Raw genomic sequence first — 26316 nt, forward strand, 5'->3', positions numbered from 1 at the left:
GCGCGGCGTCTCTCAGCCAATCAGAGGATTGTTTTTCTGTCACGTCGGTGCACGGATAGTAAGCTAACGGATATCGCAAACATAAACTAATATAAAGAGCACGGGTTGGTTTTAAAGGCGGTGCTGCAGGAAACAGGTTTGTTATTTGGAGCAAGTTCTTCTTGTCGGACTCTTATTGGTGAAATGTGGTGCGGCCATCAGTGAGAGGACGCGATAATCGGCTAACGCTAGCTAGCTAAACGTTAGCATCAGCCTGCTAATTTAAGGTCCCGCAAGGCCGCGGAGAAACACGAGAGAGCTGCTTCCTGTTTTCGCTCCTTTGAGGATGTAGGTTACGTTACGACCCGAGTTACACAACACAGCGGTGACCCAGGCGGTGTGATCGATTGCGTTTTAGTTTGTTTTTTAGTTGTGCTTTGCGCGCTACCTAGCTTGTTAGCTCTTTGGCTAGCTAGCGAGCATGAGTGAACTGACGGGCTGCAAGCAGTCCGCCGACTCTGCATCCAGGAAACGGTGTCCATCCCCCGGCCACGATGAAGGCAGCACCATCCCCAGCAAGTCCACGAAGGTGACTGATGCATCAGATGAAGGGGGGGTGACTGTGGAAAGTTGCAGGAACAGTGAAGCTGAGAGTAAAGAGATAGCCGGGAGAGAGGGCCAATCAGAAGAGAGTGAGGGGAAACCAGCAGACCAGGGTTCAGACAGGACGGGTGGCACCAGTGCACTGCCTGTTAACAACTCCAGTGTTGATGGTCACGATGCCAGCCACGCAGAGAAGCCACAGTCCTCACATGCACATGGATCAGCTGATGCAAAGGAAGATACAGCCAAGACTGCAGCAGCAGCAGCAGCAGCAAAGCAGCGTCCCTCAGCCTCCCTGGACCAGACCGACTCAGCAGCCATCGCAGCTGCTGAAGCACTTGCCAGTCTCACTGGAAGAGACGGGGAAGGCAGCCAAGAGACTCCTTGTTCATCTGAAAAGGCTAAACAGGTGAAACAGGGGAGCAAATTCAAACAACGTGGGAGCCACCACTCCTCAAGAACGGGCTCCAAAACGCAGGCGGCTGCTGCAGACAGCTCCACGTCTGTGCACAGCACTGACAGAGAAGATGCAGATGCAGATGAGATGCCAGAAGCGGATGAAGGAGATGAATCTATGTCTGGGTCTTCCTCCACTCCGAGCTCCTCTTTCCCTTCAGACAATGAGGACAATGACGACGGGGAGTGTGCCATTGTGTCGGTGAAGATGGCCCCGGAGATGAGGCAGTCGGTGGCTCTCCTGGCACAGGTACAGATGAGACTGGAGGCTCTGGAGAAGAAAAGCGCCCGGCTCCACCAGCGGCTGGAGCTGAAGATCAGTCGTCAGCGGCGTCCACATCTGGATCAGCGCAGCTCCATCACAAAAACGATCCCCGGCTTCTGGGTGACAGCTGTATCCTTTAAATGAAACATGCCCCTTGTTTTCAATTCTTGTGTTGTGTTTGCGTAGTTGAAATATACACATGTCCAGTGTTTTGTTTTTTTCCCTTAACTTCAATGTGCCAGCTGTTGAACCATCCTCATCTCTCGGCTCACATCGACGAGACCGATGAAGATGCTCTTAGTTACATGACTGATCTTGAGGTAAGAAGTGTCAGTGTGTTCTCACAATGTTTGGATCTTGTTTGTGCCTAGTAGCGAAATTTAGACATTTCCTGATGTCTTTTACAGATTGAGTCCTTCAAGAATAATAAACTTGGCTACAGGATCCGCTTCCACTTTAGACGGAACCCGTATTTCCAGAACAACATCATCATGAAGGAGCTGCATCTCGGGATGGGAGGTAAAAAGAAAGAAGCATGTGGTGATAAAGTAAAAGCTTAGTCCAAAAAAAAAAAAAATGTAAGCATAACATTGGAACTCTAACTAAGAAACTTAATTTCACACTGGGCTTCTTGTATAAATTAAAGTCATGTTTCTCAGCCAGACTGTGTGGAACATGTACAGATCTTCCTGTTCCACTACTCGGGCCTTACTTGACCTACTTTAAGATGCTGCTTTGAAATATATGTCAAACTCAGGTTATAGGTCTCATCACTGCACATTGTACAACCTGGTTGTTTGGTCTTTCCTTGATACGTGCAGGATGCAGCATTGGTATATTTCAATGCACAAAGCCATTCGAGGCATATTAAATATGTTAATTTGTGGTAAGGCTTGGCTTTAAGGTGCCACGTGTTTGGACTGAGACTGGAAAAACAGTATATTTTTTTATGTCCCTTGGTCTCGGATAGATCTGTAGGCCAGAATCAAACTAGCGGCCATCATCTCGCTATCAAGTTGTGAACAAAAGTTATCAGAAGTTGTAACCACAAACAGTTGCAACAATGATAACTCAATTTTGTCATGTCCATATGTATCATATACTATATGTGTGTATATATAACCACTTTTACTGATGTATAGATTTCTTTCCCATTTTGTTTTTGTTTTATTGTATGTTTAAAGAGAATGTGCATTCGACATTTAGCTATGCTGCCTTCTTGGCTATATCTCCCAACGCAATGGATTTTATCTGCTTGAATAAAGGCTAAAAAAAGATAAATAAAAATAGTTGCAAATAGTTGACATAATAGTTGCAAATATGTATACATGTACCAAATGCATGTCATTTGCCATGTATATTTGGCCTTTTTATTTGGTGCTACAAAACTGCAAATGCAGCTTAAGTTTAAACCAGGGTACATTCATTCATAGGTTTGAATAAATAACAACTCATTCCTTGGAACAACTACTAAAATGTGCTGAAAGTGACTCGGACAGAAAACCAAAGACAAACTTCAACAGAATCGCCACCCAGGATGACCCAATACTGCAGTAGTACAGTTAATATTGCAATAAACTGTGAATGTATTGCAATTGTTGATTTGTTGTATTAACTATATTTGCTAATACGGATGGCTAGATTATTTCATTAATAATATTTCACAAACTTAGCATTGGCAGGGCTGTTGCATCACATTATGTTCAATTTTTGTGCCATTGGAAGATTTTTATCACACAAATGTCATATCAAGCTGTAGAGACCGATCGAGCATTTTCTGCTGGTACATAATATCTACAGTTCAGCACTAATCATATTTTGACCTACCTAGAAATCAGTACATTCTGGATCTCCTTCTTATCCTTGCTACTTGTGTTTCAGGATCTCCCATGTCATTCTCCAACCCCATCCTGTGGCAGCGTGGACAGAACCTGACGGCCCAAAGCGAACCCAGGAAGTCGTCGCGCGGCGTCTACCAGACCTTTTTCAGCTGGTTCAGTGACCATAGCAACCCAGGACAAGATGATGTAGCACAGGTACAGCTGACTGCACCCTCATACTGACACTGGCTTATGATTGGCACTGCCACCTTTGGAGATTTGTTAACAGGGATCAATAACTCATTTTCCAAAAGTGCCATCCTGTATTCATTTATCAGTGTTATGATGATACCTTTGTCACATTTTATCCCACTAGACAAACATTCATTGCAGTAATGCGCCACATATGTGCTGGAAGTGGGTTAAAGTGTCAATGGTTTAACAAAATGTAATTTCTTCCTCGTTGATTTAACTTTCGGGACAGTTTCTGATAAACCATAATGATTCAGGGATATGCACACATTCAGATTTTTGACGTCAAACAATATGTGATTTTTTTCAAGTAATACATCCATGATTCTTCTACCATGTGCACATTTCCTACATGATACTCAAATGAGCAGGACTGTGTATGGTGTATATGAGCACATATATCCAAACATATTAAATTGAAATGACCCCTGTGTTGATGTTTAGATACTTAAGGACGACCTGTACAGAGACCCTCTGCGATACTACCTCACTCCACTGTGGGAGCCGAGGGAGAACGGCAGGTAAAGCAAAAATATTTCTCATACGTGTGTACAGTGTTTTGTGTCGTCGGAGTACAAACCGCTTATTAAGCTATAAATTCTTGAAATATTCTCAGCCCCAGGTCCTTGAAATTATAGTTCATGTGTAAACTCCAACAATTTCCTGCCACCTGGTGAGACCAGGTGGGATGCATACCGAAACAATGAGGGTGTCTACTGCTAACATGATTGTATGTGTGTGTTTTTGTTTTTTCTTTTTTTTTTTTCTCCAGTGGTGGCAGCGGGGCCAGAGCAGCTGACAACGGTAACGGAGATGACTGTGTGGTGATCTCCGACTCAGACGATGAGCCCGGTGAGGAAGCTGGCGAGGCTGAACAGGGCCGCAGTAGGGAGGAGGAAGAAGAGGACGAAGAGGAGGAGGAGGAGGAGGAAGAAGAAGAAGAAGAGGAAGAGGAGGAGGAGGAGGAGAGGGGACAAAGTGCCGGTCAGTGCGAATGTAAACGTGAAAAGACTTCTAAAACCTGACTGGTCCACACAGCTGGTTGGGGTACAAAGATCAGTTATTTATGAATAATAATAATAATAATAACGGGGTTCCCCTAAAATACAACATAAAAATTAAATAGAATTATTTGTTCATTAGCTAAAACCTGCATATTTGGAGAATAAAGTTAGCTGTTGTAGAATAATTTTATCTGAAATCCACAGTGTTTGCTGTTGAGGCAAAGGGCTTGTGTTGTAGCTTTAACATACCTGTTTGGGTAATATGCAGGCAAAACTAAATAGACAGGAAATATCTCCTCCTCAGATGAGAGTCCAGAGGAGGAGGATGATGGTGGAGAAATTGTGATTGACGGTAAGACCACTATCACAACAAACAATCAGTGGGGGGGTGGTTGGAAGCCTGTGGGGTGACTGTTCAGCTTCTACCTTTTTTGATTATGCTGCTGTTTAGTTTACAATCTGACCGTGCATTGATTTGTGTGCATCTGTGCAAAAATAAAGAGTTCGGGTTGTGATAATCATGTTTCATATCAGTAAGGATTGTTTGACACTATAACCATCTTGTTTTTCTCCTGCAGGCTCTGATGACAGTGAGCAGGAGGAGGACGAGGCCTGAAGAGACGTGAAGAAGAAGAAGAGGAGGTTTATGGCGTTGAAGAAGGCAGGTCATCACGGGACCAGAGACCAGAGGAAGATGAAGAGGTTGCCGAAGTTGACGAACAGTACTAGAGCAATGTCATTTTTATGCACAGAATATCAGTTTTTGGTTCTTTTATACCTAAAAATACATAGGAGCATTTTAAAATCAGGGTTAACTATAATAATAAAGCCAAGGCAGCATGGTTTCCCCTCTATTTTATACAGTCACCACTGTGTATTCTGATTCACTTTTTTGCAAAAAAAACGTTTTTTTCTAAACTGGTTCTTAGGCATATTATGCCAGTAGTGTTATTCTTTTTAATAAGGAGCATCGTGCAACAGCCTGCACACATGTACGTGAGATCTTGATTCCCACTTTTTGTCGGCATTAAAATTTTTGCATTGCAAATTATTCAAACAAGTAATGCAGAAGCCTTCAGTGGCTTCTAGTGGTCATTTCAAGGCAAAGTTTGGGCTGTTTTTAGAATTGATGTGACAAGACAAACGTGTCACAAGATAAATTGATACTGATGACAGTACTTTTTAGATGCACCGAGTACTGAACCAAAATTTGTTCTCAGGGATGATCATGGTAGTAGTTTTATTGAAAGAACATTAATGATTTCAGCAATTTAGACTCTCTGGTTATTGTTGGCTGTGTATAAGGAAACGTGTACTCTACTGTAGTAAATAGGAACCAATATTGTTTTAATATGCTACCTGTGTTTTTTTTCCTTTATCTCCATGTTCAGTCGTGTCACGCACCAAACTCCACCCTTGTTAACAATCTGTAAAGCATCTATGAAGTTTAAAAATCATGACGTAGTTTGACCAGCGTTTCTGTGGTTTCCTACATATTTTGTAACACGCTCCTACAATAAATAGCTGAGTTTTGTATCATTGTTTTCCCCTTTAGAATTTAACTTAATTTGAATTTCCTTCTTAAAAACATTTAAGATTTGTTTTCATGTAATGTGTTATAAGATTTGTGTTATCTTCTTTTTAAAAAGATGGTATTTATTAAGTTGTTTTTCTACACATCCACATCATGGCATGCCTGTGAGCATGAAATGTAAGACGGGACGATTACATTACTTACAAGGCTTTTTTCTGTGCACAGTGTCGGTAAATGTCAATGAATTCACAGCAACATCATGGGGTGCACTGTAACAAAGTAGTATTTGTATTTGCTTACTTTTCTTAGCAATGACCTGTAAATAGTATTTCAGCTTTGTCTTTTGGATAAGACAAGTACACGTGTTTAATCCATGGATAAATTTATCAAATAATCTGGAGTTTTTTCATAAAACATGATCAGAAAGTTATATTTTGTGTGCTGTGTTTTATAGAACACTGTAGTTTAAAGATACCTACTTGATTGTTGCTTTGGTTTATTTTTGTTTGCTTAAAGATAAATGTCCACCTTTTGACTGAGACCTAATAAAATAGGTAGTTGTTTCACCTTGCTGTCTCGGACTACAGTTCTGGATTTTTTTTTGCTCAATGATCTTGTTTGCCACTGAACTGGATTTTTTTGCATAGCAGAACCACAAGATGGCAGTGTAGCTCAGAATATATCACATCTCATGCTGGACTGAAGGTGTTTATTTTGGTTATGAGTGAAAACAGTATATAATTTAGTACTTAAATTGCCAGTATTAAAGTTTCCAGTAGTGCTTAAATGAGAAACAATTAAATACTGCATACACACAACTGTCTCAAATCCTTGGAACTACTATAAACAAATGATTACATGTGTGATTTATTCACAGAAACGCCACCTCTTTGATACGCTTGGCTGCAACATGTTCTTAGAGAGAAGAATCAAACAGGCTCCACTGAGATACAGCTGTTCTCTAATGTATTCCAGCTTTGATATGACAGCAGTGTGTGATATCTGACATTTGGAGTGTAGCACTGCAAATAGCCCCGGGTAAGACATTTTTGGACAGGCCCAGACAAAGGAGCAGCAGTGGTGTTGCAATGGTACACCTAAACCCTTGATTCCACTTTTAATGCACAGCTATAAATATTCCACTAGCAAAAACCTGTCCTGCTGTAGGCCCAGCAGCACCCAGGGTATGCGGTCTCAGATGGGCATATACTATTAATACTGATGATGGAAACACGTTATACCCCGTGTAATGATCCCATGTGCAACACAGTGTTTGTCTCCTCTTTGAAGCAGCTTTTATTCAGCCCATCACGCAGCACAACATGTTTTTTTATGACTATGAATTAATAATAAGGTTTGGTTCCTACAATATTGATCGTGACAAACTAAGTACAGATTGCTGGGGCAACAAAAGCCATCCTTTGGGCTGCTTTGCGGTCTGAGGGTTGTCTGTGAAGCCTTTGTTATGTATGGGGTGACAAAAGACTAAATGGATTCCCCAGTGTAAACTCCACTCCCCTGGGGTTGAGCCGGTGTTGCTACTGTACACAAATCATCTTGTCATGCTGCTTCATGGTCTCACGTTTCACAGAAGTAGTTCAGAGGAATCTACTACTCAGACTGATTCAGTGTAGACTGAAATATGAAAAGATAACACACAGTAGCTCATCCGTCACCTGTGTGACTGATGTTGGGAAGGAAGGGTATTTTCTCCTGTAAAATGTAAAAGGGAAGGGCCTGTGCTGCTCTCTGAGGTACATCTATAGTGGGTAATCTGATAGGTTGAGGAAGGGCCCCTGAATACTAACTACCTGTGTGTCTGTGTGTGTGTGTGTGTGGCTACATGCTCGCAGGCTTGTTTGTGAACGCTTGCATTCTTTTATGCGCCTCCATGTCACATACATATTTGCAGCTTTTCAACACCGCTGTGCACCGAACGTTAGATTATCTGCTTGTCAGCTAATCAAGATTAAGCACAGCATTTGAACTGTGCAGGTGGGGGAGTGGGGGACTTCTAGGGGGATGAGAAAAAGAGAATAGAGTGAGTATGATTGGGGGGTGGGGTGGGGGGTGGATGAGTGCAGTGATAAGCGGAGCTGCCTGGGCCCCGACAGATACACACAGCAGATGGATGACTCTTATCTGGGAGATCACAGAGTGCATACTCACGCCTAGGCCCGGTTACAGCGAGAGCCACGATCACACCAGACAGATGAATAGGCCTGCCCCCCCACCACCACCACCACCACCACCACCAATCACATTGCACATACAGTACACACACACACACACACACACACACACACACACACACACACCGGTGCACGCGCACACCTACACATGCAACCACTTGACAGAATGAACAGATTGCAGCGCTTGCGTTACCTTCATGTCCGTGACATTGAAATTCACCTGGAGTCTGGTGTCTCCAGGATTTGTGCGAAGAGGGGGGAAGAGGAAGAGGAAGGAAGGGTGTAGGGAGAGATAAGACAAAATCGTTTTTTTATTTTAATTGAGGCAGCAGAGCCACTTCATGTGTGTGTACACGTATGCTGGCGTGCAGAGAGAGCCACATGCACTCTATTCTCACTTTTTTCTTTTTCTTCCTCAGCATGAGAGATTTTTTTCACGGATTCTCTGAGCACAAACAATATCTGCAGTAGAGGTTAAGATGGAGCTGAAGTCACACATACTCCCAAAAAAAACTAAAAAAAACCCATTCTGGACTGTTTGTGATTTTAACCGTTAACCGGCTATTATCGGATGCCTCTGCAGGTGTGCTGACAGATTTACAGATTTTTTTTAAGACACTGTGCTTTCACTCATCCTTCACACATCCCTACTGTCCTCCTTTTAATGTACTGTAACAGTCCCTCCCTCCCTCCCTCCCTTACACACACCCCTTGTTATTTGGAGAGAGCTCTTCTCCAACAGCTGTTGATTCTCCCAGCTGCATTTTATAGCGAGAGAGAGAGAGTGCCAGTCTTGTCTCCTAGGCAGATGGTGGCTGGCTGGCTGGCTGGCTGGCTGGCTGGCTGGCTTGCTGGCCCTGGTCGACACGTGGCACGTTGGGCGCCTGCAGACGGAGCTCCATCTCAGGGAAGCTGCAGCTACAGTATGCTGAAAAAAACAAAACATTAACCTGCAATCACCTCACTTTCAATACAGTGTGAGGCGAGCAGGCTGCGACTGGAATGTGCGCCACGTATGCAGCCTTCATGTCAAAGATGTTTTCCAAAAGTTGCTCTCCTTTGATAGTCATCCATGTGTGAAGTTCATGGACCGCCACGTAGCACCTGTTCCCTTTATGATGCACTTCGCTGTTTACATTTTTTTTTTGACCTGCAGGATAATAATTCCAAAGCTATCTGAGATCTTTTGTTATTGGAAATAGAGCAAATAATTCTGCTTTCTTTTTTTCCTACACTATAATTTCCTCTCAGGGTCATGGTTTTTCTATCCCAGCATGCACTGGCAACGCCCTGGACTTGCCTCTCTGTAGCAGGCATGTTCAAACACTCCTCAATTCATCAATATAGTTGAAGGAAAGACCATCAGCAGGTAAAATAATGGGTTGTTTTTCCTCCAGGGGACAATACTCTAGAATTGTCATGATTGATGTGTCTGAGGGCCCCAGGATTTATCCGGAGCCTTGGCTTGGCTCTACGGGGATAAATGTCTAGCTCCACATTACCTATCCACTAGATGAGAAGATCTTTTGGTGGAACAGAAAAACAGAATCAATGTTTACTTTCTAACCCGGCGCCTTCCGTCTCCACGATACAAAAATCCATCCATCACGTTGGAGGCAACAGGCCTGTTCAGCCACTGTTTCCCGCTCCCTTTCCTCACGTTCACAGAACGAGTTAAGAACTGTTGCTATCTCTTTAGCGAGTTGAGGCAGTAGTGGGCGCATGCTGGTCAGATAAGAGAGCAGGATGGTACAGTAAGAGATACGGATGATGTTAAAGGGGGGTTTATGATGTGGTGGGAGCTTGACAGTTTACCGGTATCCATGGACAAAGTTGAGAGCACACGGAAGCCTGAACTTGGCACACACTAGTGACTCATTTCCTTAGCTGGAAACAGAGGTACGCCTCCTGTGGCACAGGAAACAAAAGCTCCCTCCTGGATCCATTATGACACAGCACTGTAGATCACATCAGGCCGATACCCAACTGGAGATAGGGTCACATCCTAAAATCTGTGTGATGATGGATCCAACAGGAGAATGTGCATTAAAGATACATTCAAAAAGTTAGAATCAAAACTTTATGAGCTACTTCCCAGCAACTGGTCACTCCTCTGTGATCTTTTTACACAGTGACACACCACATCGACTCATGTGTTTATTCTATTTCACCGTCTTGTCGGGCCCGTGGCTCAGAATACATTCCCCCCTCTGCTTTTGTGTCGTTGCACCCTACTGCGTCAGAGCTCGACCACAAAGCCAGTGGTGATGAGAGGAGCTCTGAAAGCTGTTTTAATTTCAAGCTCAAGGCTCAGTTAACAGGATGGATGTCCTTTACGTGCGGTCCCAACCCCCCCTTCTGGCTGCTTTGTCACCGTTGTCATGAGCTCCAGAGCCGGCCAGAGAGGAATCCCAGGAATCTTCCTTTCGGCTGACCTGGCTCTCATGTGGAGCCAAGGAGAGTAATGGTGACATTGTCCGAGAGGCAGAGCCGGCTCCTCTTTAGTAGTGGATCTCAGTCCCTGAATCATGCATAAGAATAGACTGTGGCCCCTTTTGGTTTGCACGAGAAAAAGCATTTATAGAAAACAGTGGCTGTGTGCCGGTCACTATGTAACTGACTTATTCAGCTTAGATCAACTTTTGCAAAAAAAAACAGAAAGGAACTAACATAAATGAATAACAGCCTACAGTGAAGGAGCAGTGTGTTAAGCTCACCAGCAGTGACAGGGTTAATCATACCCATATGGTGTACCAAGAGGTTTGGTCCAATGCTGCTGTGGGCCAACAGGAGAGGGAAGGCTGGGTGGGGGCAGAACAGAAGGGAGAGAGCAGCAGGGCACACACTCTCCCAACACCTGCACCTGGTCACTTGATTCCGGCTCAAAGCTTCAGAGGATCCATGGCCCGGAGGCTGGCTCACATCACGGTGATGGTTGATGCCATCCATGCGTAAAGTTTTTTGGAGAGAGTGGAAGAAACGTTCAGGGATCACTTTAAGTGTGTGTGTGTGTGTGTTTTTTTTGTTGCCTGGAAGAAAAGCAGTCGGTTAACAACGACTGATTGGGCAGCTCTCTCTCTCTCTTTCTCTCTCTGTCTCTCTCTCTCAAGAGGAATTTGCAAACCTATCGGATTGTTTAATTCCTGCGCAGCGCGGCTGAGAGATTTCTTTCTCCAACCCGGCTCCGACGCACTAAACGCGGGGAATGCAGCGTTAACATCCCGCAAGTTTACCCCTCCTCTGGATCTCAGGAGCGAAGTCAGAAAGCCAAAAAAACAAGAAAAAGGTAAGACATTTAACTTCTCTCTGGTTTAACTTTTAACTTACTGTTTGGTTACTCTGTAGTCGGAATGGTAGATGGCTATGGAAGTATGACTCCCATTTGTTCGCTTCCTATTTCTGGATGTTGAGTTAACAGGTAAGTGCGCAGCCCTCCGCGGGATAAGAGAACTAGGTTATTGAAATCCTATAATTATTTTTTATTTTTGTTAAAGGGACACCATATATTTTTTTTACAGCTGAACTTTAATCTGTCACCACCCAGCACAGAAAGCAGTGATGTATTATTAAAAACACCTCAACGCACAATCAGGCCACCAGACAGTACATGGAGCCCTATAGGCATACGTTATGTTTTACATCCTGATGAGTGATATTTAGATATTTTCAAGGTTTCTCAATGGGAATATGGATCCTTATAATTATTTTTCTATCCTTATTTAAAATGAAAGTAGATGAAATATATATATTTTTTCATTTTTATAATAACCATGCCATTTTGCCCTTTTTCTTTCTTTCTTTAAATAATATTCAAATAGGGACTTAAAAATGTGTCTGTGGTGTCCACATGGTCATATATGCTTATTGTACTATGATTAGTGTTCTAATGGTGACATTGTTTATTTATTATTAATATGATGTGATTCAGTCATTTTTTTTTATCTTAAAATGACATATACCTGTGACTCTTTGTGACATAAAATATGTATCCTTATCATGTTTGATGACCCATCTCATGGTATTACCAACAGTGTTTGATAGAAGGAATAGGGATCAAAGAATCCCTGATGAGCTGATATATGGCAAATGTGTGATTATGCCAGGAAGCCTGCAAGGCGTTCCCAGTGGCTTCTGTTTTTCATTGCTTAATGTTCAGCATGCCAGTCATTTCAGTTTTTACCAGTCTGTTCCTACTTTTCATGTCACTTTTATATAATGTGTCACACACAAATGATTGCCACATTGTGAAACAAAATGTTTTGTGAAATCTCTCTAGTTTTTCACCCAGAATATCTCTCACTAAAAGCCCTCATTTGGAGGCTTGTAGCGTGGGCCCGTGGGGGTTTTGGCTACACGAGAACAAGAAAAGCCCGTGGGATGGCTTATAGCCGGAGCAAAGCACACCTTCAGGGAGACAATTTAATGGATGTTGTGGACTCAGCTTTTAGTATTCATAATTTATATGGGATCCTCTCCAGCAAAGTGCAGATGCATAATGAATGCTTGAGTTAAGGTCTAACAGTTAGACTGCATTTCAACACCCCTAAACTGTCAGAAATTGTTTCAGCGCGGACTACCTGTTTCTTTGAACTGTCATGTATTTCACTCGTCAACTCCTGGAAACTACGTCGATACGCTTTGTTGAAAGACTCAGAGAGAGACAGAGGGAATCACAAATGGGCATCAGGGTCTTGTTTAATTCAGTTTTCTAGGGAAAATGTGGATAACATATATTCTAATTAAATATATGCTTAAGAAAATGTTCGAGATGAAGACTTTTAACTTATCTTTTAGACTTTTTTTCCATGTGACTGTGCTTGCAAATACCATTATACAGTCCTAACACATACCTCACTACATTTACACCTTAAATAAGTAATAGGGCTGTCATATTTTCCAGTGCATGTGTGAAGATTTGGACGTTGTTCTCCTCTGCCAAACTATACGTCTCGCTGCAGGCCAAACTTTTGATCAGAGAGATCAGAGAAAAAGAGAGAGAGAAAGAAAAAAGAGAGAGAGAGAGTCAGTCTCCTGCCTGTCCTTCCTTCTTTTTCTGTCTCATATTTCTCATGGGGCACTCTATAATAATAATAGTTCATTCCTCTTTCTTTTCTCGTCCAGATTTAGATCTCTGTGGGCTACCTGCGTGACTGTTACCATGACAGCATCTGGAGCCCAACTCCTCCTGCTGGCCTTATGTGTTTACAGAGGCTCGGGCCTGCAGCAGTCGGCTCCGCGGATTCGCCTCTCCTTCAAAGGTGAGCACCTACAGATTAACTAAAAGTCCTCTGACAGCAGGGCTTGTCTTAATAGTTTCTTGCACTTTGCTTGGCTTCTCCCACCAAGTCACTCAGCGCACACACAAACTCATGCACACATCCGCGGTTATGTTTCCCCTCTGAACATATGTAAAGAACGTATTTCCTGCCACATGTCAAAAAGTGCGACACTGAAAACAAAAGGTGGATATTACGTGTGGCTGGTTACTGGTAGTGCCCTTCCACAGAGTTTCTCCCCACACGCAACACCCAAACACACTAAAGTCTGACCTGTCATTTCTTCTTTGTTTTTTTATTTCTGACGTGATGACACAAGAAGGAAACACCTGAAATTTGATCACAAGAGCTACAATGATATTGTAGAGCTGTGAAGTTGTGGCCGCGAGGTGTAAATTCAAGATGTGGGTGGATGGTGGTTTTAAAAGCACTTTTTTATGGGCTTTTGGGATTTTCCCGTGGAATCTCCTTGTCCTCATTAACTATAACAGCAGAGATTCATGTTAGAAATACGTGGATGACACCTTTGATCAAAACAATTCTAGATGATTACACTTATCTTTTTTTCATCTTATCTACCTACCCTTTCATGTTGCCACTTCAAGTGCACCTGCACATGTGGACGTGCACACACACGCGTCACACCTGAGGTACCTGTAAGTAGGAATTACATTGGTGTGAATGCGATTTTTATAGCATTCTTTAGCGCTTTCATGTTGAGGAGTGTCATAATGTTTTTGCTCCCAGGTCAGGTCTAGGCAACGTCAACGTGTTTGGCATCTAACCTTCAACTGCAGTGATTCAATGAGAAACATTTGTGATTTTGCACCATGTCAACGAGAGACATCTGATGCAGATTAGAGGTTAGCTAATCATAAAATCTGTGGTTGATATCTGGGACTTGGAGTCTACATGCATTGCAGAGACTAAAAACAGCTGTCTGCATTGTGGTCGTGGCTGTCGTACAAGGTAACGGTTTCAATTTGAGGCGTGAGAGCGTGATTGCGGTGCGTTTTTATATGACCTTTAACACTAATCCACTTGCAGTAAACAGCTTAAACACCCAAGTTTGTGTGTTTTTTTTTTTTTTTTTTTTTCAGCAGGTACCACAAAGTGGTAGTCTGACTAATCACACAAGTTTGGTCTTGACCTTGATCATGTTGTTTCCACGTTTAAGATACAGGAATTCTCATCCGTACGGAACTCTCTATGACAAATTCATGTACGGGTGCTTGTTCAGAGCAGCTGAGAAGTTCTGAATTATATTGTTGTTGGTTAGATTTTGAAAATAAAGCAGCCACATTTACAGACCTCAGCCTTGTACCAAACAAAAAAAGGAAGAAAAAGTTGGATTTACTCCCCAACTGTTTTCTGCCACTACAAGGATTTATTGTTCATTGTTTGTGACACCGAGTCCCTTTGTTCCCGGAGGCGCCTGTGGAGGAGGCTTCGGGGCGGCCGAAGGACATGTGACTCTTCTGAGCGAATGAGCCGGCCTGAGTGACATTCCGGGGTACAGGAGGCCTGCAGAGGATAGAGATCCCGTATTGTTTCCTCCGTCGCTGGGAAGTCCTGTCAGTCACACACACTTCAAAGGGACCGACCGAGTCTCGTTTGATAGAATTAGTCAGCATTGCTAGAGAGCAGAACGTGCAGTGTAATTGAAGACATGTTTTAGAAGCTCATGCCCTCACAGTGCTGTCACCAATGTGTGCTCATACTTGAGATTTGCCCGGGGACTAAACGGCAGCGGTCATTAGTGCCTTAGTGACAATATGTTGTCCAGTTGTAACATGAGAGCTCATAGTGGCTTGTAGTAGCTTACGTGAATCGTGTGTCCTTCCCAGTGTTTCCCGGTATCAGTGTCAGAATGTTGTCAGGGGATAAGTGTTTGCTGAATGTTTACCAGATGATGGCAGTGCATTGTTTGCTATTTTTGGAGAATGGAGACATGTACAGGGGTGTGGCGTTTCTACATTTAGCCCGTTCAGTGAATCCACCGTGGTCCGGTAGGGCTCGGACAGAAGCTTTGTTATCCTGTGTTTACCTCTCAGGAACAGAACCGGACCTCCTCTCCAACCTCCGACGGCTCCGTCTCGTGTCGTCCGGAGATCCGATTGCATAGTTTATTTTAGTTAGACACCTTGGCTGCATCCTGTTAACATTGACCTCAAAAAGGAAGATGACAGACACTTTGATGTAAATAAAGATTGTGCCTCCCCCTGAATCTCCATAAGCTGGCTTCTGAGGGCCCCTGGGAACATTTGTCAATATATAAGCCTGCTGTCTTAGACGGGCCTCAGCTGTGTCCCGGTGTGAACACATACGGTGGTCAATATCTTACATAGATGCCACAGATGCGTGTGTTGCTTTTAATGTTGGATGGGAGAATGAAAAGAAATCACACTTAGAGGTAAAGTGCAGCACACAGTCCATTTTTCTCGCAGCGGATGAAAATTGTTCAATCAAAGCTTTCAGGAGAACAAAAAAAAGGAGCAACATTTTCCACCGCAGCGTGTCTTAACAGGTTACGCTCGGCTGAACACAATCCTGATCTAAGAATTAGCTGCGAGTTCCACTGACCGTGTTTCCTAAGAGAGGTGCTTTTTCGTCGAGCTCTGCAGGGCGTGTGGCGCCTTAAACTCAATCAGCCAGTCAGGACACATTAAATATTGAGATCTTAAAAGCAAATATGTTTCTTAAAATGCGCCAAGTTGGGTTATATTTAATCAGTGACACACATTTTTCCAGAAAAGAAGTGTTAGGGGTGTTGCTCAAGGGACCGTGGGTTTATCCAAGTCCGTAATGAAACATCTTAAAGGCATAAAGGGAATAATGTAAATAGATTTTGGTAGGTAACCTTTGCTCCCCCTGCTGTTGGTTTCATTCTTCCAAATGATGAAGATAGTGGTTTTTTTTTTTAACAAAGCAACCCTTTTCACACAGAACTGATGGACACAAGGGCAGCGCGGCCCTTCAGTTTCTCCTTCAACACCAGCGACTACCGCATCCTCCTGATGGATCAGGATCAGGGCCGTCTGTACCTGGGCAGCCGGGAGTACCTGGTGGCTCTGGACATGCACAATGTCAACAAGGAGCCCCTCATAGTGCGTACAATCAAGCTAGCTTTTTTCTGAAATCCAGTCTGCTATATGGAATGTGGCATTAAGTCTCCAAATGCAATGATCCTGTGTTCTGTTTTTCAAAAAAAAAATAAAGATCCACTGGCCAGCATCTGCTAAGAGAAAGGGAGAATGTCAGATGACAGGAAAGGGAAGACAGGTGAGATCTCGTATTCACATCCTGTTCTTTCAAAAAACGAGACTTCTGCTTTCAAGGCGGGACAATGAAAACGACGTTGTTTTGAATTACATCTGTCTCGCTCCTCTTTGTTCCAGGGTGAATGTGCCAACTTTGTGCGGATGATAGAGCCGTGGAACCGCACCCACCTCTACACCTGTGGGACGGGGGCGTACCAGCCTATCTGCACATTCATCAACAGAGGCTGGAGGGCAGAGGTGAACACAAAGACATTTTACAGTTCCCCGAGTGGGATTTACAGCAAAAAAATCCCTCAGCAGAGGAGCCATGGAGGCGTTGTCCTAATAAATATTTCAGGACTACAAACTGGGACACTGATTTGTTTGTGATTTTTCCCATGCTCCCATGTGATGTTTTAGCGGTCTATTTTTATGCACGCTCTCTCCCTGCAGGACTACCTGTTTAGGCTGGTCCCTGGGTATGTGGATTCAGGGAAGGGAAAATGTTCCTACGATCCCAAACAGGAGAACATTGCAGTTTTGATCGGTAAGAAGCTCTTCATTTATAGAACCAAAAAGCAAAAGATCTGATAAATTTACCTTACAAAAATGCTCACCTTTCTATTCTCTTATTGCCCCACCCCTGCAGATGGTAACCTATACGCAGGGGTCCACATTGACTTCATGAGTACAGACGCTACTCTGTTTAGGACCATGGGAGGGAGAACAGCAATCAGGACGGAGCAGTATGACTCCAGGTGGCTCAATGGTGAGTAAATGTGGGTGTGAGGAGGTAAATGTTGTTGATTACAGGTTATGGTTCCTCTCATTTTATTTGACAACCACTTGCCTGAATCCCTTCTCGGCGTATCTCTTTTTATCCTCCAGAGCCTGTGTTTGTTCAGATCCAGCAGATCCCTGACAGTGCAGAAAAGAACGACGACAAGCTCTACTTCTTTTTCCGTGAGAAGAGTCTAGACTCGAGCGGCGGAGCGAGCCCCAGCGTTTTAGCCAGGGTGGGAAGAGTGTGTCTGGTGAGCAAAAAACCACGTCGTATATGTAGCGATAGCACATGCAGCTTACCTTGTAATATAGAGCGAACTGAGCTTATTGAGCCTTGACCTCATTTCCTTTCTGTCTAGAATGATGAAGGAGGCCAGAAGTCCCTGGTGAACCGCTGGACGACGTTCCTGAAGGCTCGCCTTATCTGCTCAGTGATAGGGGAAGATGGAGTGGAGACACGGTTTGATGAACTACGTGAGGCCACAATAAAAATGACTACAGCTTATAAACTGATAGCGTTTTAATCTCAGCTGCTTTTAATGTTGAGTTATTGATTTAGTATCTGCTTCCAGGGGATGTGTTTATTCAGGCCACACAGGACGAGCGAAACCCTATGGTGTACGCTCTCTTCACGACAGCGGGGTGAGTTGTTGTTGTTGGAGGCTTGTTTGATAAAATCACACCTCACCCAACTCCCTAGATTCTTTTCTTTTCACACATTTCTGTGCCTCCTACTTCTCCCTCTTAACTTAATTGTCTGTTTCTGCTCAAGCTCGGTGTTCAAGGGCTCAGCAGTCTGCGTGTACTCAATGGCCGATATCCGCAATGTCTTCAATGGACCGTTTGCCCACAAACATGGCCATAACTACCAATGGACAGAGTACACCGGCAAGATTCCCTACCCCCGGCCCGGGACAGTACGTTTCAGTCACGTTATCTCCAAAGTGACGCATCTAAAGCGACATCTAAATCTGCGTCAAAGGAAAGACACAACATTATTTATTCCACCCCTTCCTTCCTTCTTTCCATCCAGTGTCCAGGAGGAACCTTCACTCCTGGTATCCGTTCCTCCAAGAACTTCTCAGATGAGGCTGTGAATTTCATCCGAGCCCATCCCCTCATGATCCATCCAGTTTATCCGATCCACCGCCGCCCCCTGGTGGTGAGAACGGGCGTGGACTACCGATTCACTGCCCTGGTGGTGGATCAGGTGGACGCTGTGGATGGACGCTACGAGGTGCTCTTCCTGGGGACAGGTGGGACAGCTGCAGGAGCGATGGCACTTGTTGGGCTTGAGAATTAATTTGGCATTAAAAAAAAAAATGTGGTTCTTAATTATTATTTCTTTCACTTCTTCCAGATCGAGGCACTGTTCAAAAAGTTATAGTTTTGCCGAAAGACCCGACTAGCATGGAGGAACTGACTCTAGAGGAAGTGGAGGTTTTCCGGGTACGTCTAAATTTGTTGTCCTGAAAAGACAAAATTACTCTGATCTCAAAGATTTAAAAAAAAAAAAGGGTTTTATGTTGATTTATCTTTTTGTTATATTTTAATTTACAGTCCAGAGCTCCAGTCAAAACAATGAAGATATCCTCTAAAAGAGTAAGTTAATTCTTCATACAGACAAATTCACATTTCAGTGCATAAACCAAACCACACAATCAAATATTGGTTTCATTTATATTTCTTCACAACAGCAACAGCTGTACGTGTCGTCAGACGCGGGGCTGACCCAGGTGTCGCTGCACCGCTGTGGTGTGTACGGCCGGGCCTGCTCTGACTGCTGTCTGGCTCGAGACCCCTACTGTGCCTGGGATGGAGAGAGCTGCTCTGCTTTCACTCCGTCCACCAAGAGGTCAGAGGCATCTCGTACCTCTACAGTGCACTATTTCAAAACTTTAAAGTGCTGTGTATGTGTGTAAACGTGATTCTTAATTCTGATCTTTGTCTCAGGAGGAGCAGACGACAGGATGTCAAACACGGTGACCCACTGAGGCAGTGCAGGGGCTTTAACGCCAAAGGTGAGGTTTTTTTTTGTTTGTTTTTGTTTTTTAACAGGCACACAATATATTCTGTTTTGAGCAGTTGTCACCATTCCTTCTCTCTCTCTGTCTGTGCAGTGGAGAAACGTCTAAGAGAAACGGTGCAGTTTGGGGTGGAGGGCAGCAGCACCTTCTTGGAGTGTCAGCCTCGCTCCCCTCAGGCCACCGTCAAGTGGCTCTTCCAGAGGGAAGGAAAGAGGAAAGTGGTGAGGAAGAGCATTTATATTCTTAGAAAATGTTAAAGGAATAGTTTCACATTTTCAGAAATTCCATTTGCTTTCTTGCAGAAAGTTAGATGAGATTATTGATATCATTATTGCATCTGTCTCAAACACAACCTCCTGTAAAACACCAGCATATTGTTTTTACACGTATGGATTAAATAAACCAGATATACCATGTTAATTATTCAGCTTTAGAGCTGCTGGTAGGCTGATTTTGTTAACTTACAGAGCTAGGCTAGTTGTGTCCCCCTGATCCAAATCTTTATGCTAAGCTAAGTTAACCGGCCTCTGGCTGCAGCTTCATATTTTTTCAGGACAGATATGATATATCAAATTTCTCATCTAATTCTCAGCAAGAATGTGGATAAATGTATTTATTCAAACCTAAATTGACTGTGTTTATATAGTTCTTTTCTAGTTTGAGCAATCACTCAAACGCTTTACCACACAAACCAGCATTCACACACACATTCACACACACATTCACACACTGGTGTCAGAGGAAACCATACAAGGCGTTATCAAGAGCGATAAACACTCAGCAACAACTTCAACTTCCCTCTCTTAGACTCCTGCTGTGTCATTCCCTTTCCTGCAGCTCACCCGTGTGGGAGGTATTATGAAGACCAACCACGGCATCCTCCTGAAGTCTCTCAACCAATCAGACGCGGGGCTCTACCACTGCCTCGCCACCGAGAACAACTTTAAACACACAGTGGCCCGCGTGGCGCTGCGCATCCTGGATCGAGACATAGTTTTAGCTCTCACTGCTCAAGATGAGGATGATGAGCCAAAGACTCTCCAAGCAGGACCTCACCAACGGTCGTCCCTCGTCTCCACACCTTTCCCACCTGAGATAAGACTGATTAACCAGTACTGCCAGTCCTACTGGGAGCAGCTCAGTCCCAAACAGCAGCAGCAGCGCAAGCGCACCAGCCGCAGGCACACAGAGGGCCAGGACCAAGGCCTCGGCTAGAGGATGTGACGGACGCCGTCCAACACGGGCCTGTGTGGACTTTTATGGTGGACTTATTATGTTTGACATGCATGTTTGAGCGTCACCTCCATCCATTAGTCAGGTGACGCTGTCATGCTGTCGCTAAAGTACTATATTTGTGGTTTTATAAGTGTCAGCCGAGAAAATACAAATTGTGTATATTTTACATTATCAGTGACCACTTCCCAAAGAAAACCGTACATTTTTACATTTTCCATCTTTCAGGTATCAGCTTGTGTTAGTTTGACATTTAGTTTGACAAACAATTAAGATTGATTGATTTTTTTATTTTGCATTTTGAGAATAAACATTGGACTTTTAAGAATCTAACTACTGAAATTTCACCTTAATTCTCATAATAGGATTTTTTTTTTAATCCTAATGCCTAGCCCTAATACTTTTCCTTATTTCAAGATTGATCACTTACCATAGGTTGTTTTAAACCTTAAAATTATTCAGGTAATTGTGGGAAAACCCAAGCATCCGCGACTTGAGAATCACTGTGGATGATCAACGTTTTTAGTCCAAAAATTTCAAAAACATCCATATTTTCTTATTATTTATTTTATAGGTTTGATCTTCCAAAGATATAACTTGCTAAAACAGCAGATATTTTCGTGCTGATTTTTGAATTTTGGAATGTCCTTGAAAGCACCAACAAAGAAGCGTTTTCTTAACTAGACTGCTGGTTGAGATGGATCACATATTCCACGTTTGTTGTCGTTTTGGAAAATGGTCTGTGATGTAAAGTAAATGCAGCACGTTATTAATAGGCTTCAACATGCAGAACCACAGGTATGCTACTGCCAAGTATCCTGAAACAGAAATGTAATATATTGATTGTGAATATAATATATATGGTCATTGGATTACTCTTGTATTGTATGAAGTTATTATGATGATATAAATGCATATGTTGCATGGATATGTGTTGTTTGTTGCAAGTTGTACATTTTACTTGGTGTGTAATGATGTTTGTAAGGTGTAAAGTATTCTGTTAAGCTAATTCCATTGGACTTTGTCATATAATGACTCCATTACTGTCCTGTGCTCTAGTATGCAAGTGTTGAGGATATGTATAGCATACAGTGTTCTTCCAGTTATGCACTTTGTCGGTGGTGGTATTCGAGGGAATTTGGGATTTTTGCACAGATGTATGAGAAATTGAAAAAGGATTTTTTTTTTTTTTTTTTTTATGTACAGTATGTTATTATAAAACTGGGAAATGGAACTGGCTCAGATTTAGTATTGATTGTTGGTGTTCTGTCATTTGCTGTATTTACAGACTTTAAAAATGTCTCTTTTTAGTGGAAGCGTAAGGAACGCATTTGTTTTCCAGTCAGAGCCACCATTCACCGTCATTGTGAACAACACGGTGCTGTCATTATGATGAACCTACACTGGAAAGCTCGAACAAATATATAAATGTTTCAAAACTCTCTTAAACTTGTTTTATTTCACTCTCAAGTTATTTACATTGAATTATTTGACCTCAAGTCACATTCAAGTTTTATTATCAATAATTGAACTTGAAATCCAACATATACCAGAATTGCAATGAAGAGGTTTCTATAAGTTTGAAATCCACACAACTTCCACATCAGTCGTCCCATTCGTCGTCATCTTCGTCGTCATCTCCACCTTCATCTTCACTTTCATCTGAAAGAGAGGACAGATATAAAGATTTGTGTGTCCTTTCGGTTCCACTCTTCCTTTATGTTGGGTGTAATTAATGTTTAAATATTTACCAGAGGAATGGATAGCTTTACTCCTCTTCTGCATGACCATCATGAGAGCACCAACGATGCCCTCACCTGAGTCTGATTGTGCAGGTGAATCAGGACTGTCTATCACCTATAACGAACAACAGCATTTAAACATGAACATCTGCTACAAATGGTCTCAATCAAGACTTGTGTACTTACAGTGTAAAGCACATAAAAATGTTTTTGCGAAAAATAAGTTTGCTTTACATTTTTGAGCTTCTTCCCCAGTCGGATCTGATCCAGCAGAGATCCTCTGGCGTTTTGTTCTCCTCCGGATGCAGGGGCGGGTGCAGGGGCGGGTGCTGGCATGGTTGGTGGGCCCCCAGAAAGAGGAGGAGGAGGGAAATCTAAAGAAATGGAGGGTGGAGGGGGCGGAGGAGGAGGCCCTCCACCTCCTCTGCTGGGCATAGACGGAACAGGAGGAGGTGGGGGACCCGCGGAGCGCTGCTGGCTAGGCGGCAGGGGAGGAGGCAGGTTGTGGGAGGGTATCGAGGGTGAGACATGAGAGGACTTTGGGAGTGGTGCTGAGGGGAAGTGAGGAGGTGCCGAGTGTGCAGGCGGTGGCGGAGGACCACCTCTGCTTGATGCCGGGGGCGGGGGTGGAACTCCTCCACGTGCAGGAGGCGGGTTGGAGGGCGGGGGCCCTCGAGGTGACTGGCCTGGCAGGGGAGGCAGGGGGCCGGAGCGGCCTCGTGGAGGTGGAGGGGCTGGAGCAGAGGAGCCCGGCACAGGAGGCAGAGGCCCTTGTCTGCCAGGTGGAGGTGGTGGTGGAGCTCCGCCAGCTGTAATGCAACGGAACAACGCATGCATATCAATTCAATCCAAGCTTTAGAAGATTACATTGGCCTTTGGGGAGGAAGAAGATGATGCAGTGCGAGTCTGACCTCTGTTCACCTCCCTCTTGACCGCCTCCATGCCTCCGGACTGCTCGATGACATTATAGATGAGCTGGGAGGTCTTTTCATCCCTCATCTCATCTTCACTGATCCCAGCTTGGGACAGCAGCTGCCACAGATCAGGGTCGATGTTGTTGGGATCCCAGCCGACATGACTCACGTGCCTGACAGGAAGAAAAGCAAAGGAGAACCAGTTTTTACAAATACTGGAAAACCACATCCTCTCTCCAACAAACATTAACTAAACTTTACTGTGTGACATTGAGGCAACACATTAATCTGCTGAAACACTCACTTGAATCCACTGGGTGCCCCTATGTCTGCTTTGGAGAGTTTGGGCCCCTTTTTCCCTTTCTTCTTATCCTTCTTTCCTTTACTGAGAGATAAGGTAGCAGGTGAAGGCATGGAGCGGTAGCGTGAAGTATGGATATCTGGGTTTTGTATGTCCACTGTGGACATGTGTAAAGAACCGGGGCTGCCAGGTGAAGCTTTTGGAGGAGATACAGAGTACAAGAGGGATGGTATGTCATTATCATTTCATTCCATGCATCATTGGTGGAAGTAAAAGTTACAGTAGAAAAACATTATGCACCTTTTTCAGGTGGTGGTCGAGGCAGGGAACTTCTATCTACAGAGACAGAAAGTAAGAGCAGAGAAATACTTAGTTTATATAGTTTTCTACATATATGAAGGATAAATTCAATCATTCAATCGAAGAAGTTCATTGCAATCTTACCACTCGGCGGCGGGGGGCGCTGTTTCTTATCTGTCAGTAACAAGGAGGTCAGAGAAACCATTTTGCGACACATTACCACACCATCATACAATATTTATTCAGCAAAAAACATATTTTTTTTTTTATTACAAACAAAAAAATAAAACATATAAACAACCTATAATTTTATTTTGGATGAATGAAATAATGTATTATTTGTTGATTATTTAGCATTATCTATGTTTTTCAAATAATACTCTGATAATGTATTCAGGTATAAGTTTAATGGAAGTGTCTATAATATTCAAGGATATACTTGTAAAATAATTAAGTTTTTGTCAGAATTTTTTTGAAATATTTTTTGAAATAATAAACTTTAAAAAAAATAAAAAAAAAATGTGCCCGATAACATATAAAAACAGGAAAATAGCTATGAATCATTGCATTAATTTCGTGCCTAAACATACACATTAACGTGACCTCACTGACCTTGCCGGGTGTGCCTCTGGTTGATTTTATCCTCGACAACATTTTGGAAAGCTTCTGCCTCGTGTTGCACAGCAAAGTTCAATCCGACCTGACAGTCCTGCAACGCGTGAGGAACGAACAAGGGATGTTTTTCATGAACAGTACGTATATATATATATGTATGTATATATGTGACGTAATGCTAGTTTCATCGGAAATAACTGCATTGCATTAGATTATAACTCGACAGTCCCTTTAGAGGAAGAGGTCGAATGAGGACGATCTTACATCCGCAGCAAAGGTGTGAAAGTACGGCTGAGGCGACGAGTAAACAAACTGGTTGTAGATCTCCTGCTCCCAAATCTGCCTCTGTGTCTGTGGAGGAGCATAGTAAATATGTCAGTCCTTTTAATTATGATCATGGAAGATGTAAGTAATTGTGTGCCATAGTTTAGGAACTCACACACACACACACACACACACACACACACACACACACACATTGATTTGATTGACAGTCTAAAGAGAGCTTAAACATTCATATCTAGCCTTTTAAATAACATTTAAATGGCAGAATCATGCGAGAGGTTTACCTTCAAATCAAACATCCGTATGAAGTAGGAGCGCTGAGGGTTGTCTTTGATGAAACACACCACTCCAGTGTGTTGCAGGCTCCACATGGAGGGACTGTGGGGCAGAGCCATGAACAGCTGTGCTACTGCAGTGGACATGGACTGAAACACACACACACACACACACACACACACAGAGAGAGAGATTAAACAAACACTAGCAACAATTCAGTGCTGATAGGGACACCCAAGAGCATTTTTATTGTACTTGACATGCAAATATACAGTTTTGTGGTGAGGATTCACTTCCCCGTCAGCTTTCATTTGTTTAGATATCAACTTTTAAGTGCTGTGATGCTCTTAAAATTCATCACTCATTATGATATTCTGTTGTTAACCAGACAGACAAATCTTTAGGCAGAATGTGTACTTCAGTTGCTTAAAGAGAGTCAGGAACAAAGCAACTTCTGGGACCAACAACAGTCTAAATCTGACACCAGGAAATGTTTCAGCTACCATTTCCTGTTACAGCTACCTCTTTTTTTTTGATGACCTAATGTCAGCAATTAATTTTAAACTGCATTTGCACGAACCTACAGTAGATCCAGTTGTTTAAAGTTTAAATTTAACCTGACTAAATAAAATGAATAAAAAGTAACTAACAAAAAGCAGCTAATGTCAAAGTCTCAGCGCAGCGTTAAACAGCCAACTGTGCTCATTCAAATACAGGATGTGATGTTTAACCACCACGAGAGAGACAGAGTTAATGAGGGCTGAGACTATTTACCTTTTTTATGTAGCAACCAGAATAACCTGTATTATTTTAGAGGCTTGTCCTTTCTCTTTAACAACAAACTCTTGCTTCAGGAAGGATACAAGTCAGAACAAATACAGCAGGCAATCATCCCCGATGGTGGGCAAATCTCCCTCCCTCCCCAAGCCGGTCAGCTCAGAACTTACAAAACATCTTCTGCCCGTCAGCTCCTCCAACTGCTCATTCTCCTGCACATTCAGCAGCGAGCTCCGGGCACCCTCCGGTTTAGATTTAGATCCACGGCTCATGGTTCTCTCATAAATCTCCCAGTTTATCTATGGGTTCATGTGTACAGCAGTGTGAAAAGGCGTCCTCGCTGCACTGTCTGAACATTGAACTCTGCAGTCAAGGAAGTTTCTCTTCTGTGTTCTGCGCACACATCAACTGAAAGCAGGAAA

At 43.2% G+C, this 26316-nt stretch overlaps 3 protein-coding genes across 6 annotated transcripts; 2 read left to right on the top strand and 1 right to left on the bottom strand.

The window, feature by feature from the left end:
- tspy (testis specific protein Y-linked) lies at positions 1–6479 on the top strand. 2 transcript variants are annotated; one of them, XM_054609083.1, is made up of 8 exons: positions 1–1432; positions 1546–1623; positions 1711–1822; positions 3185–3339; positions 3820–3896; positions 4148–4359; positions 4684–4731; positions 4958–6479. In XM_054609083.1, the coding sequence occupies exons 1-8, from the start codon at positions 461–463 to the stop codon at positions 4993–4995; spliced, it is 1692 nt and encodes a 563-aa protein (XP_054465058.1). In that variant the 5' UTR covers positions 1–460; the 3' UTR covers positions 4996–6479. The 2 variants fall into 2 exon arrangements, with proteins under 2 accessions (XP_054465058.1, XP_054465060.1); XM_054609085.1 differs by lacking the exon at positions 4684–4731.
- A 4606-nt stretch (positions 6480–11085) lies between these two features.
- On the top strand, positions 11086–21984 carry LOC129100182 (semaphorin-3F-like). Of its 3 annotated transcripts, XM_054609744.1 has the most exons (19): positions 11088–11104; positions 11216–11391; positions 13227–13363; positions 16328–16488; positions 16601–16663; positions 16780–16899; positions 17095–17188; positions 17291–17410; positions 17530–17675; positions 17784–17898; positions 17997–18066; positions 18197–18341; positions 18458–18680; positions 18785–18873; positions 18985–19026; positions 19122–19279; positions 19378–19445; positions 19545–19672; positions 20259–21984. In XM_054609744.1, the coding sequence occupies exons 3-19, from the start codon at positions 13264–13266 to the stop codon at positions 20664–20666; spliced, it is 2250 nt and encodes a 749-aa protein (XP_054465719.1). In that variant the 5' UTR covers positions 11088–11104; positions 11216–11391; positions 13227–13263; the 3' UTR covers positions 20667–21984. The 3 variants fall into 3 exon arrangements, with proteins under 3 accessions (XP_054465718.1, XP_054465720.1, XP_054465719.1); XM_054609743.1 differs by having other exon boundaries at positions 11086–11391; XM_054609745.1 differs by having other exon boundaries at positions 11087–11391; positions 20289–21984.
- Positions 21985–22128: 144 nt separating this feature from the next.
- LOC129100183 (actin nucleation-promoting factor WAS-like) lies at positions 22129–26305 on the bottom strand. Its single transcript, XM_054609746.1, has 11 exons — positions 26065–26305; positions 25126–25266; positions 24821–24907; positions 24554–24650; positions 24086–24115; positions 23942–23977; positions 23645–23837; positions 23338–23513; positions 22661–23235; positions 22436–22541; positions 22129–22346 (listed from the first exon to the last, which is right to left on the bottom strand). Exons 1-11 carry the CDS (start codon positions 26164–26166, stop codon positions 22288–22290), a joined length of 1602 nt encoding a protein of 533 aa, XP_054465721.1. The 5' UTR covers positions 26167–26305; the 3' UTR covers positions 22129–22287.
- Positions 26306–26316: the final 11 nt, after the last annotated feature.

The sequence above is a fragment of the Anoplopoma fimbria genome, chromosome 12 (genome assembly GCF_027596085.1).
Source record: "Anoplopoma fimbria isolate UVic2021 breed Golden Eagle Sablefish chromosome 12, Afim_UVic_2022, whole genome shotgun sequence".
NCBI classification, from domain to species: Eukaryota; Metazoa; Chordata; class Actinopteri; order Perciformes; family Anoplopomatidae; genus Anoplopoma; species Anoplopoma fimbria.